Source organism: Eublepharis macularius, chromosome 1, assembly GCF_028583425.1.
Source record: "Eublepharis macularius isolate TG4126 chromosome 1, MPM_Emac_v1.0, whole genome shotgun sequence".
NCBI classification, from domain to species: domain Eukaryota; kingdom Metazoa; phylum Chordata; class Lepidosauria; order Squamata; family Eublepharidae; genus Eublepharis; species Eublepharis macularius.
In genome coordinates, this window is record NC_072790.1 from 125,674,491 (window position 1) to 125,689,452 (window position 14,962).

The following is a 14,962-nucleotide window of genomic DNA, read 5'->3' on the forward strand; positions in this document are numbered from 1 at the left end:
TGCTGCATTTTTTGTTGCTATTTTCTAGGGCTTTCTGCAGCCTTTGGTTTTCTATATCCAAACCTTGGTAACTGACTTCTAAATGTTTAGCCTTCTTAAAAGAGGTTTTCATAAGCTCTAGACTTTTCTGAAGCTGTTGTTTCTCACTTTCCAGTTCTCTGTTTTCTAATTGTAACTGAGCCATCTTGAGGTTAATACTCTTCAAAGATTCAACTGTTCTGAGTTCTAAATTCTCTTCATCAATTTGAGTATTCTGTTTCTCTAAGGACTCTAGTTGAAATATGAGGTTTCTCTGGCTAGTTAGAGTCTTTTTTGGCATTCTATTTTCTATATCCAGATAAGAGTTTTCTTGCTGTGAGGTATCTATTTTTTCACAAATTAGCTTTAGGTTACAACTCATTTTCCTATGCAAAAATTTTTGTTTCTGCATTCATCTCATTCTGCCTGGCCTCCTCTCTTATGTCCTTTAACTCAGGATCCTTCATAATTTCTTTTTTAAACTCCTCAGGGTTTTTATTTATGCCTCCTCTTTTTTCTTGGGACATTTCAGCAGTAATACTAACAGGAGTTTGTCTCTTTCTCTTTCCCTCCTGTAATGTATCAATTGTGTCTGTTGCTATGATACCTAGGGGCTTGTCTTCTGCTCCCCTGGCTTCAACTTGTAGCAAATCATTGGAGTCAGTGCATATTTGAATTCTTGCTTTTGCTCCCATTACATCTCTTCCTAATACTACCGGTATTTTCTGTTCTTTAATAACTGCTACAGGAAAATCTTCTTCTTTTCCTCTCCATTTAATTTTTAGCTGTGCTAGTGGCACTCTTTTAGAATTTCCCCACACACCTTGCAAGGATATTTGCTTATCTGGAATCAGGTTTTTCTTATCAACAAAATCCTCCCTGACCAGTGTTACTGAGGCTGCTGTGTCTAGAATGGCTAAAGTATCTCTCCCATTTATTTGTACCACCTCTCTCAGTTAAGTACCCTGAGCAACCTTATCTATCTTTACCCCACACAAGTAGACTGTTTCTTCAGTGTTTATGGGTAAGGCAGTGTTCTTACTGGGAGTTTCATTTGTGTTTGTTGAGCCTTTGGAGTTTCTATCATCTTCATCACTCTGATCATCTAAGTCAGTTCTAGTGACCCTCCTTACATGCTCAAGCGTTGTTTGCTTGGGTTGGTTCTTTAGACATTTGTAAGCTAAATGCCCTTTCAGACCACATACAAAACATCTTTTATCATTTCAGTATCCATCTTGGTTTCTTTCTATATTTTTATCCCGACTTTTTATAATCTCAGCTCTCTCATACGTTCCTTTCCTTTCTCCCTCTTGTCCTTTACTTGATTTAAACTCTGGTTTATGAGAATAGTCTTTCTTTTCACGGCAATCCCATCCTCCTCTATTAAGTGTTAATCTATCTGCCCACTCTGATGCTTGGGTTGATATTCTCTGGAAGTTTATCTTTAACCAGAAGTCTGATCTCTGAAGGAAGTTGAAATAAAAACTGATCCAAAATCGTTAGATCCCTTATTTCTTCTTTAGAGTTAGCTTTGGCAGATGAAATCCACTTATTAAAACAGTCTGTCAGTTTGGCACTAAAAGACTTAAATGACTTCTCTTTCTGAGGCACTAGGCTTCTGAACTTCTTTCTGAAGTAATCAGCACCTAGCCTAAATCTGTCATATACTGCCTCTTTGTATTCAGCATAAACAACAGGGAAATGTGTTGTAGATCTCAGCCAATTCCCCTCTAATTAAGCTGGGTAAATACTTCATATTTGTGGATCTTCTCCTGACACATACACCATGAAATCTTTTGGGGTAACTCGAGGTAAATCAGCTTTGGGTTCAGAGTTTCCCTCCTTTTTGTCCCCATTCTTAAGTCTCTCTCTTTCTAATTGTAATCTTTCTGCTTCCAAACTGGTGTGTCTTTCCATCTCTTGAACTCTAAGTTCCATTTCAGCTTTCCACTTTACCCTCTCAAACTGTTTTTGTTCTGCATCAACTTTCAGCTTTTCCCATTCAAGCTGTGTTTGTTCTGCTTCAACTTTCAACTTTTCCTTCTCAAGCTGTTTTTTTTCTCTTAGAAACTCTAAATATTCTGGACTAGGATTATACATTTCCTCAGGGTTTTGTCTCAGATGCAGTACTCCTAGGCTCCACACTGCTTTGTATCAGTATAACTCTCAGTTCTTCTACACTTTTCCCCTCATGAGGTAAATTTAACTCACTGCACTTCTGAATCAGAGCCTCCTTTTTCATCCTCATAAACTCTGCCATTTTTCTCTTTTACTTGTATTTCCTTCTACAATTTTACTAAACTTCACCAGATTATGTTCTCTCTTATAAATCCTACTAGTTCTTCTGTGTCTTTCCTTTATAACAGTTCTATATTCCTCATAGGATTTAACTGAACACTCTGTCTCTTTGGCTGTCTGTCCCCTCAGAATGCCTTCTCTCAGAATGTTCCCTCCTCCCAGGCTACTATATCCCACTTAAATATTTTCTTCTCCTCGGGATGTTTGAGATCCCACCACTATGCCTCCACTTGTTATGACCTGTACTTTCTTTGGGGTAGGTTTTTCTTTTGTATCTTTCCCTTACACCCTCTGGGTAGTTTGCTGCCACCAGGAATATATTATTCCAAAATATTTTATTCAAATTCAAGCTTCCTTCACTAGACTCAATAGTTATCTCACAAATACTTCAAATATAGGCAGCACACAGCTAGCCTCTCTTTCTCTGACTCTCATTCACGGAAATATTAAACCTGCTCAGGCAGCACACAGCTGGCCTCTCTTTCCCTGACTGAGTGTCCTTTCACAAACATGCTCAGTTCAGGTTCCACACAGGTTATATTTGTGTCATAAATACTTCAGTATACTCAGGCAGCACACAGCTAGCCTGCTTTCTTCTGACTCGAACCTTTCTCCCTGCCCTGTCAGTCTAAACTGCATTCACTCCGCCCACACTCTTAGTCATCAACCAATCACATCACTCTCTCTTCCCTCTCTCACCCCCACTCTTCACCTAGCTCAAACCAAGCATTTAAAGACACATGCACACATTTACTTGGAATCATTACAGAGGCCTTGGCCTTGATGTATATACACATCCTGTATCATATGTCTTCACAGGTTTTATGGGTTTTTGAAGTACTTTTAAAACCTTTTCAGCCAGATTATATAACTACTAGCAACAAAGCCGGTTGTGAGAAAAAAAATACAACGGGCACTAGAAAGGGGAGGGTGGGTGGGCAGGCATTCACTCCTCCTCTGTCACTGATTCCAGCTGGTGAAGGAGGAGGGTGGGCATTGCTATCTGCTCCGCACCTGATCTGCCTGATCTTGGTCATGTGAAGAGGTGGTGGGTTTGCTACCTGATCCATGCATAATCCATGCTGGGTGAAGAGGGCATTGCCTCCTGTTCTGTGCCTGACTACATCTGGGTGAAGGGGGCAGGCATTACCACCTGCTCTGAGCCAAATTCCGGCTGGGTGAAGGGGTGGGTGGGCATTGCCACCTGCTCCCGGCTAGGTGAAGGGAGGAACAGGCATTGCATCCTGCTCTGCACCTGATCCTCACAGGTGAAGATGGGTGGCGGGCTTTACTACCTGCTCTGCTCCTGGTCCCAACTGGGCGAAGGCGGTGCTGGCATTGCCACCTTCTCTGCTCCTAAATCCAGCAGGTTGAAGTGGGGGGCAGGCATTGCTGCATGCTTGGCTCCTGACTCTGGCAATGTGAAGACAGGGTGGACATTGAGGACTGCTCAGTGGCTTATCCCAGTAGTTGAAGAGGGCGGGCATTGCCATCTGATCTGCTCCATATACTGCCCGGGGTGAAAGGAAGAAGGGCATTTCCTCTTGCTCTGCATTTGATCCCACATAGTTGAAGGCACAAGGTGGGCATTGCCACCTGCAATACTCCTGATCCAAAATGGGTGAAGGCGGGGGATGGCATATGCCACCTGCTCCTCTCCTAATACCAACTCGATGAAAATGGGGTGGGCATTGCCACCTGCTCTGCTCCTAATACCAACTAGGTAAAGGTGGGGGTGGGCATTGCCACCTGTTCCATTGCTAACACCAACTGGGTTAAGGTGTGGGCGGGCATTGCCACCTGCTCTGCTTCTAATACCAACTGGGTTAAGTGGGGGCAGGAATAGTCACCTGCTCTGCTCCTAATACCAACTGGGTTAAGGCTAGGGGTGGGCATTGCCACCTCCTCTGCTCCTAGTACCAGCTGGGTTAAGATGGAGGTGGGCATTGCCACCTGCTCCTCTCCTAATAACAACTGTGTTAAGGGGGCGGGAATAGCCACCTGCTCTGCTCCTAATACCAACTCAGTTAAGGCAAGGGATGGGCATTGCCACCTTGTCTGCTCCTAGTACCAGCTGGGTTAAGGTGGAGGTGGGCATTGCCACCTGCTCCTCTCCTAATACCAACTGGGTTAAGGGGGGGCGGGAATAGCCACCTGCTCTGCTCCTAATACCAACTGGGTTAAGACGGGGGGTGGGCATTGCCACCTGCTCCACTCCTAACACCAACTGGGGTAAGGCATGAGCAGGCATTGCCACCTCCTCCACCCATAATACCAACTCAGTTAAAGCAAGGGTAGATATTGCCAACTGCTCTGCTCCTAATACCAAGTGGGTTAAGGTGGGGATGGACATTGCCACCTGCTCTGCTCGTAATACCAACAGGGTTAAGGCAGGAGTGGACATTGCCACCTTCTCCGCTCCTAATACCAACTAGGTTAAGGCAGGGGGTGGTAATTGCCACCTGCTCCGCTCCTAATACTAACTGGATGAAGATGGGGGGTGGGCATTGCCACCTTCTCCACTCCTAATACCAACTGGGTTAAGGTGGGGGTGGGCATTGCCACCTGATCTGCTCCTAATACCAACTGGGTTAAGGTGGAGGTGAGCATTGCCACCTTCTCCGCTCCTAATACTAACTGGATGAAGATGGGGGGTGGGCATTGCCACCTGCTCCGCTCCTAATACTAACTGGATGAAGATGGGGGGTGGGCATTGCCAACTGCTGTGCTCCTAATACCAACTGGGTTAAGGCAGGGGCGGGCATTGCCACCTGTTCCGCTCCTAATACCAACTGAGTTAAGGCAGGGGGTGGGCATTGCCTACTGCTCCACTCATAATACCAACTGGGTTAAGGCAGGGGCGGGCATTGCCAACTGCTCCACTCCTAATACCAACTGGATTAAGGCGGGGGGTGGGCATTGCCACCTATTCTGCTCCTAATACCAGCTTTGTTAAGGCAGGGGGCGGCATTGCCACCTTCTCCACTCCTAATACCAGCTGGTTTACGGCGGGGGTTGGCATTGCCACCTACTCCGCTCCTAATACCAACTGCATTAAGGCGGGGGCCGGGCATTGCCAACTGCTCCAGTCCTAATACCAGCTGGGTTAAGGTGAGGCGGGGATTGCCACCTTCTCTGCTCTTAATACCAACTTGGTTAAGGCTGGGGTGGGCATTGCCACCTATTCTGCTCCTAATACCAACTTTGTTAAGGCGGGGGCAGGGGTTGGCATTGCCACCCTTTCCACTCCTAATACCAGCTGGTTTAAGGCGGGGGTGGGCATTGCCACCTGCTCTGCTCCTAATACCAACTGCTTTAAGGCGGGGACCGAGCATTGCCAACTGCTCCAGTCCTAATACTAGCTGGGTTAAGGTGGGGGCGGGTATTGCCACCTGCTCTGCTCCTAATACCAACTTGGTTAAGGCTGGGGTAGGTATTTCCAACTGCTCTGCTCCTAATACCAACTGGGTTAAGGCCGGGGTGGGCATTGCCACCTGCTCCCATCCCTCTCCTGGCCTGGGCTTCCCACCATGGCACTTTTTCTGGATGGACGTGGTGCCTTGCCTTGGCTTCCCTTCATGGTAGCGCCCTCTGGTGGCGCTCCAGGGTATAAAGTGAGTTGTCTGAAATACGCTTACTCAATTATATACTGTAGTAAGATGGAACAAAAGAAAAGACTATATGCCATGGGAACAAGTCCTCTTTCCCAGCTCCTTTCAGGTTTCTTAAAAATTATTTTCTGTCTCTAACTTATTTATCTCAGTTCAGTATGTCAGTATTTTTTAAACTTTAGCAATGATTATTTTTATTTTATTTGCATATATGTTGCAAGTACATGTAGCAAAGTATTTCATTAATGCTGACTTTTTCCTAAACAATTTATAATGAAAATAATTTTAAAAATTTATTCTTTAAGGTTCCTGTGGTAGTAAAAAATGAAACCTGGTTTGACCTCATTTCAACCAATGAACATTTAATGGGAAGCGAGGTATGTGAACAATATGTTTTTAAATAATATATGAATACGGAACAAATGGAAATTTGTTTTTATGCTATGGCATAATTAAAGAATCAAAATTCTACTTTGTTTATAAAGAACAGTGACTTTGATCCATTTTGTATCATGGTGCAAGGGCCTAAGGACATTAAAAAGTATGCTGGATGTCTGATCATTGTTTTGTGAATGTTTTTAGACTTTCTTTACGCAAAAGATTTAACAAATTGCTAACAGGTAATGGTGAATAAAAGATAAGAACTGTTTGAACAGAATGTGTGTCTTCATTACAGAAAATAGATTGCAGGCCTTAGGTAAAGTAATCCTTAAATCATTTTAGGGAAAGTAATCCTTACATCATTTTAAACAAGCAACAGAGCCCATTATGAAAATAAGTTCAATGCGCTTTAGCAGCAGGGCCTTGGGAGGGCCGTTTATGTGCAGCCCTCCAACAGCCCCGCAGCCACCACGGATGTGGCGGGAAGGCCGGGGCTGCCCCATGCTGTGCCTCCCTGCCAGCTGCATGGCCCCTCAGAGGCCTGCTGCTGGTGACACAGAGGCGTAGCACGGACCTTCAATGGCCCTGCAGCTGCCACAGATGTGTCGGGAAGGCTGTGCAGCGGGTGGGGCTCCCTCATGCTGCACCTCCCTGCCTGCTCCATGGCCCCTCAGAGGCCTGCTGACGGCAGCACAGAGGCCCAGCACGGACCTCCGACGGCCCCGCTGCCGCTGCAGGGGGGCAAGGCTTCCCCGTGCTGCACCTCCCTGCAAGCTGCATGGCTTCTCAAAGGCCTGCCAGCTGATAACTAACCTTTTATCCTAGTGCACGCACACCCTCAGGATAAGAGATGAGTTGTTGCCAATATGGCTCGGCTTTTATGTATAGAATGTTATACTGCATTTAAGGCTGCCTTCTGATAACTTATTTTCATTCGAGTGTGCTACTCACAAGTTACTCAAGTGTTTTTTTTTAAAAAAAGTAACAGAGGAACATATGATGATGATTTAAGTGTCAGGGCTTGCTGCCGGCGCCGCTGGGCGGGGCGCCAGCAGGCCTCGCTCTGACTTAAAAGGGGTGTCAGGGATACTGCAGGACCCTGCTCTGTGGAAGGAGGGGCGGTATACCTCACCCAGACTCCCTCTCAGTCCACTCACTGGTCTGTTCAACCTGACCCCATCACCACTCCTACGCTTCTCCATCTCCTCCTTCATCAGCTTCCCTCCTCGCACTCTCTTGCTTCTCTTTACTCCTCCTCCACTCCATCACTCCTACATGACCCACCCTGAACACTCTTCTGAGCCAGCTTTTATAGGGTTTCCTTTAGCTGCCCCCGCCCTTCCTTCCAAGCTCCTTCCCTCTCCTTCCCTCTCCTGATGCCGCCCAGCTGTGGCTGTTTTCAGGTGTTCCTTCTCTTTCACTAACTCCTCCTGGCCTTCCTTGCCTCTCTAGCAGAGTGGGGCTGAATGTAAATGTGTCCCAGCTGAGGCTTCCTCCAGGTGTGCCTCCTTTTCCTTCTCCTCCCTTTTCCTTCAGTCCTTCCTGCAGGACTGGGCTGGCAGGGCCTTTCTAGGTGATGCGCCTTGGCCGTCTCTGCCTCTGCTCACCCCAGCTGGCATCTGAGCTGCCTGTCTATTGGGGCTGGGTGTGGCTGCGCTTCTCTGGCCTTGCTCCTGAGGTGCCGCCCCGGCCGGCATCTGTGCTGCCTGTCCATTGATGCTGGGCGCAGCTGTCCTTCCCTGGCTGGCTTCCCCCTCTGGCTCTCCTCCTCTGGCTCTCCCCCTCTCACACTTGCTGCTGGCTGGGTTGCCTTCACTGGAGCTCCTGGGCACCCTGACTCTACTGCTGGGGTGCCGTGACTGCTCAACCCCAGACAACTGGCTGTTGAGGCAGCTGGGTGGTTGTCTCCCGGGGGTCTCCTGTCCTTTTCTCCAGGTAAGTCCGGGGGCTGGGCTGTGGACCCTGGACATTAAGTATACATAAGAGCAGGGCTTTTTTTCAGGGGGAACACAGGGGAACGGAGTTCCGGAACCTCTTGAAAATGGTCACATGGATGGTGGCCCTGCCCCCTGATCTCCAGACAGAGGGGAGTTGAGATTGCCCTATGCGCCGCCGAGTGGCATGGAGGGCAGTCTCAACTCCCCTCTGTCTGGCGATCAGGGGCGGGGCCACCAGCCATGTGACCATTTTCTCCGAGGGCAACCCACTGAGTTCCACCACCTCTTTTCCCAGAAAAAAACCCTGCATAAGAGTCAGACACAGACCTCTTGGATGTGGGTCAGCATTCACACCGCATGATGGTATGATTTCTGTTGCAGAAGTGACCTGTGGAAGTGCTACCATGAGCTGTAATTACGTCAGGAGCAGAAGACTGCCCATCTTATTATTATTTATTACTGTTTGCGTTCTTTATGTTGTAGTGAATACAAACTGTACCCATTATGGGAACTAACAGTAACTTCAGAGAGAAAAAATTATATTTAAGTTCTGGTTTTAAAATAAATTGTACACATTTCAATTTTTCTGTAGAAAAACAGCCCAGAAAACAGTTTTGAAGTATACAAATATACCAGAAACTTTGTGGATTGATGGTTTGCATTTCAATATGCCTTGTTTTAAGCACATTTAAATGTAACTACATGAATTACTCATTTAAATAAATTGTAGGAGTCTGTAACTGACTACTTGCAGCTACCCAAGTTAAAATAAAGAAGCCGCTGCTAGGAAATGATCAGAGTTTCATGCCAACTTTATTGCTTGCCATTTTTGTTACTCAAATGCACTCAGTAATAGCATAGAGCACTAAAATGCAGGTATTTATTGGATATAGAAAGGCAGAGACCTTTTCATTCGTATATATGCTTGAATTTTTAAATAAACTTTATGGATATCAAACATATCATATCTGCATATATCGTAGCTGATTCTCAATGGATTACATTGAGAATCAATGTAAGGCTCAAGGCTCAATCATGCAAGGCTCAAAAGGCCTATGAGCTTATATAATAAGACCCATATTAGAAACAGTATTGACTTTTTACATGGCATGCACCTCATACCATGGCTGGTCATTTTAGAATGAATATGTTCATTAAAAATCAAAATTTGTCCATTCAGTATAAAGACATTGTTTTTGCCTTCTTATGTATGCACAGAATTATATTTTTAAGTTCTGTCTGCACAAAGTCCTATGTTGAGTCTGTCCAAAGATATGTGTAGGCTCCAACATGGAAGGTGGGGGATGACAGTATTTGCATTTTTTAAAAGATATGGGTTTTCCATATCAGTCTTATAATCCTTGGGGAGTACATTATTTTATGGACAACACATAAGAATCAGGTATGGCTTGGGACAGGACCAGAAGATACAATCCGTCCTGTGCATGTAGTGGTAATGCACTTTGACCATCTTCACTCGACTTGAATGCTTGTCTCATTGAAACATCCAGAGGGTTTAGTGTTAAAGCTTCCAAAAATCAATTTATGTATGTACTAAAAGCTGTTTTATGTCTTAAGGAGAATAATAGGCAATTAATGTGGGGTGATATGTTTGTGGAAGAGATTTATAAAGAAAAAACCCTGGAAAAAAACTCCAGGAGAGTACAACTCAGGTAAAATTTGTTGAGTTTGACATTCATTGAAATAATTGGATTGTATCCATTGGTAGTTTCTGCTGACAGAGGGAATTTCACAGAATGGGACTTCAGTGCTTCTCTTGTCCCCCTGCAGCCTGAAATGCTTCTTGAAATGCTGCCCCTATGAGACAGACGATTTTTAGTAATCATACTGGGGATCTGTAGTGGAAGGAGGAAATTGCCAAAAACCACTTCCCCCTTTCAGGAGTAGCAACTTAGTTCTAGATACAACCCAATGGCTTTTATGTACCCTACCCTGTGGAACAGCCTGTCTGAGGAGGTCAGGAGAGCTTTCCTAGCTTTCCGCAAACAATGCAAAACCAGATTATTCAAAAAAGGCTTTTGTATTGTAGGGATGGGGTCTCAGATGCTTTGCTAATGAGTTAGGGACCATAGACTTCACCACTGTGTTGCCTTACGTACTAATCTGTCGTTTTAAATATGTGCTTCTGTGAACTACCTGTGCTTCATGTTGTTTAATATCAGTCCTAGAATTGCTTATGTTCTGTTTCAGTATCTCTTCAACTCTGTATTGGATTCTTGCTAATGCTATGTCTTTGTAAACTTGTGTTTATTTATCCTATGGCATTGTTAATATTGACTGCACTAATCTCACACTGTGTAATCCACCTTGAGTTTCAGTGAGAAAGGTGGACTATAAATGACATAAATAAATAAAATAAATAAAAAATGCTAGAATATTTGTGTGACAAAAAAACTTTAGGCCTTGTTCCTCATACTCTGAAGTAGCAGTACCCCAAATCCTACCAATGGGTAAAGTTGTGGGGGTAGAGGGATTAGTATTTCATTTTTGGAAATTAATCTTCAATGCATCTGTTTGTTTTTTTAAAAGTGACCACTTAGTTATAATCAATATTACAGGAGCAAGGAAGCCCAATGCATCTCTTGTCCATAAACAGCTAGCTATTTCACCTGAAGGGCTGTGTATAGATATTAACACTACCCTTTTGGCAGAGCACTTCAAACGTGCCATCATCTTCATTTGTGATAATCTGATTGTACTTTCTTGGTTTGCCTTTCCTTTCATTACATCATTTTTTCTTGTATCTTTTGGACTTCTTTTTTATCACCTGTGTTCTCTTTGTTCAAGTTTCAAGATTTTCTTTCTGGTTTTTCTACTTTAGGGATTACTTGGCCCTATTTGTTTACCACTACCACTGCCCTCCACCCCTCCAAATCTCTGCTGACCTTTATTAGTGATCACTTTTATGAAAGTCTGGTGCTTTATAAAGGAAGCATTTTTTTTGTTAATTTCCCTTTCCGAACTTCACAAATAATAATAAATGATTACATAATTGTGTACTTCGTGAAAAACTAACTAGAATGTACAGATTTTTTGTACATTTTTTCTGACTTTAGTAATTTTCTCCCTCCATCTGTAGCTGATGAGATGGATAATCTGTGAAATTTGTGCAGCTTGGAGAATACATAATGCAAGTGTTTTAAGTGGTGACGGTAAACCTAATATAAATGAAATGCCTACACTTTTGTGGAAGCCATGGGAACATATATACTCATTATGCAAAGCTGTCAAGGGACATATGCCATTATATAATAGCTATGGAAAATACGTAGTAAAACTCTATTGGATGGTAAGTACTTACTATCTTTCAAAAATATATTAGCTTGATATACCAGTTGTTTCTAAACTGGAAAGAAAAAAATTGCTCAAATGTTCAGATGTGACAATGCTATGTAGGATATTTTTACTGTAAAAATTAGATTTTTTTTGTTCAGACAAAAGGGGCTGAGTTTAATACATGAAAACATTAACACCATTGCCACTTTGGAGCAATACTCATCTTTTAAAACAGAATGTACACTGTGCGCATATGTTTTAGGGGGCTGTAATTGTCTCTGTTTCGCTTTGGCATCCTCATGTATTCAATAGCAGTTGAGTCTAGGCCTCACACATTACAGGGCATGTACTAAAAATACATTCTGCATAAGTTCAATGTACAAAATAGCCTTCAGGCTTCATACTCAGGCTGCACATATTCAAATATATGAGCAAAGAATTAAAAACCATTTCTTTTTATCAGGGAAATATATGATAAAGGAAGCAGAAGACATTTAACATAAAAAGTGCATGCACATGTAGAAGATGAGAGTGGATTACACCACTTGGCACTGCCGCTGAGTGGTTATGGGTTGGGAGGAGGGCATTCAGTTTCAGAGAATACAGCTGTTTAGTATAAGAAGCTAGGACTATGGCTGCATGATGTAGATGTCATAATAGCACTATCTGCGTAAGAAGGCTCCAGTATAAGAACAGTATAATGCTATCATTGGTTGTCACAGAGTGCTCTAGGGCACTGTCTAAAGGCTGCTTTGCTTTGTGCTGCCAGCACAGCCTTCTGCTTCCCATCACAAACTTTACCATTCAGTAAAAACAAGGGCCCACTCTACTGACCAGTAGTGTGACCAGTGTCTCCATCCCAAGTGTATTGTCACTACATGACTGTAGTAATGATCAATGAGAACTGCTTCCCTCATTATGCTTTTTATGACATGAGCATGATCCATCAAGTTTTAAAATACATGACTGCTTTCATGAAAACCATGTGGATACTGGCAGTTGGGGAACAGTTCATCAGTATTCTGCATAGTATTTCCAAAATACTAGGAATATTGTTATAAGTTGTGTAGATGGAATCTACTGGACTTGCAAGTTGTTCTCCCTACTTTTTAAACATTTATAATGAGGTCAAGAAGACCTTATAAATCCTCACAGATTTTTTTGAATGCTAACTTGTTGTTTCATTCCCACCTCATAATATTTCATTTCCTTTTTTGTTCTTCAGGGGAGCTGGCGAAAAATCATTGTGGATGATAGTATACCTTTCAGTGAAGAAAATGACATGTTGCTTCCAGTGACAACCTGTGAAATAGAACTTTGGCCACTGATATTATCCAAAGCCATCATTAAACTAGCAAGCACAGAGTATGTCTTTTGAACCTCTTATCTGTCCTGTTCTGAGATCTAAAAAGAGCAATAAGCAAAATAACAAATGTCTAATACACAGGGCGGATGCTTCTTTTTGTTGTGAATTAATAAGCTGGTAATGGATGTTTCTTTCAAATCTATGATATACCAACCACAAGGCCGTGCATATTTGTATTAAAGGACATACAATTCTGATTTGTTCAGAAGGCTTCCAAGGAAATGAAAATATTCATTTACAAGAGGAGGGCCCAGGAGAACTTGTAGTTCTGAGAAATCCCATTTTCCATTTCTGCTGGCTCTGATTCTCCCTCTGCCTCTTGGCTAGATCCAGCTCACTTTGACTCCACTTCCTGCTGGCTCTGCCTCTATATCCTCATCCTAACCATTGCCAGGTTTTGCATGCCATTTTGGATTTCTACAGCAAAGCCAGACATTTGTTTTTACCTATGTCAGTGCACAAACAAATGTTGAAGATGAGGGTTTGATGAAAAGAATGTTAGACCCCTTAAGCTTTTTTTGACAATTTGAGATTTTTCTGCCAACCTAACCTTCTGCTGCATTTTCAGAATCTGAACTGGCTGGCTCCATTGTGCAAGTTTTACTATCTATATGAGGAGTAGCCTGTGGCTGTATTATGGATTAGATATCCTGTGGATAACTACATTGAAGCCACTGTTCTGTCACAATTGTACAAAAACAACTGAAGGTTAACAGGGTTAATGCAGGTAGATGTTACATGCTCTGAGGGGGTGTTGCCTGGCAATGTAATGTCATAATTTCTTTTGGAACAGAAATTATATCAGTGAATCTTATGGTATGAACAGACTTACTGTGGAGTAAACATTTGTTCTACATATGTGAAAGTTTACACCTCAATAGTTTTGTTAGTGCCACATGATTCTTTTTTGTTTTTTTTCTACAACAGACAAATATGGACTTTGTGTTAGAGTGAGTGTAAAATAACGCTGCGGAATAAACGCTGAGCTGATTAGAGAGGCAAAAACTTTATTTGAGGAAGTTACATACTTGAGGGAAAGAGGGAGAGAGAGATCTGACTACATCTTGCAGAGAGAGAGAAAAAGGTGTGGCAGGAGAGAGAAGAAGCAGGATATTGCGCTGTTTAGCCCAGTAGGAGACAAGACAAGGAAATGACCCCCAGGAAACAAGAGAGGTGCTACTCTCACTGTCCTAACTAAGTGATCCTTGCTGCCCCCTGCATGGTAGGCTCTTCTTCCTTCTTGCTGCTGCAGTACACCAGACATTGCTATTTCTAACACCCCTTCTCAATGTCTAGTGTACAAAGTCCACAAAGTTCAATCTTTCATGTAGATTTTGAAATTTCTCTTTGGCAAGTGGCTTGGTGAGGATGTCTGCTATCATTTCTTCTGTAGGGCAGTACTGTAGCTCAACAAGTCCATCTTCTTGCATATTTCTCACAATGTGATTCTTTATGTCAATGTGCTTGGTTCTTGATCCAATTCTTTCTGTATTTGCAAGCTTTATGCAAGATTGATTATCTTCAAAGAGTTGTATAGGTTTGGGTTCATTTATCCCAAAGTCTTCTAGTAGTTGTAGAATCCACTTGAGTTCTTGGCATGCTTCTGCTGCTGATATGTATTCAGCTTCTGTAGTTGATGCCGCTACAAGATCTTGCTTTCTGCTTGTCCAACTGATTGCTCCTCCACCATAAAAGAATACTCGTCCACTGGTTGACTTTCTGTCTGTGATGTCTTCTGCCCAGTCAGCATCCATGAATCCCACTAGCCTGGGATTGTCGCTTGCTGGTAGCTTGAGCTTCAGTTGTGCAGTACCTCTCACGTATCTTGCCAGTCTTTTGACTGCTTGCCAGTCATCCACACTTGGTGATGCACTATTCCTGTACAGTATTCCAACTGCTGCTGCTATGTCAGGTCTGGTTACCGTACTTATGTAGAGCAGTTTTCCAGTTGCTTCTCTCTACACTTTGATGTTTCTCAGAGGTTCATTGTTTCCATTTTGTTTCAGGAAATCTGTTTCCATTGGAGTACATGTTGGTTTTCCATCTTTCATATC

The 14,962-nt window shown here is 43.2% G+C and overlaps 1 protein-coding gene across 4 annotated transcripts in view; it reads left to right on the forward strand.

Annotated features, from left to right (window-relative positions):
* The window catches only part of ADGB (androglobin), a 219,992-nt gene that overhangs the window by 67,686 nt on the left and 137,344 nt on the right, over nucleotides 1-14,962 (forward strand). For all 4 annotated transcript variants that reach the window (XM_055001570.1, XM_055001578.1, XM_055001596.1 and 1 more), the window contains 3 exons: nucleotides 6,233-6,304; nucleotides 11,346-11,555; nucleotides 12,768-12,907. In XM_055001570.1, coding sequence (XP_054857545.1) covers nucleotides 6,233-6,304; nucleotides 11,346-11,555; nucleotides 12,768-12,907 — 422 coding nt within the window. The remainder of the gene's footprint in view (nucleotides 1-6,232; nucleotides 6,305-11,345; nucleotides 11,556-12,767; nucleotides 12,908-14,962) is intronic.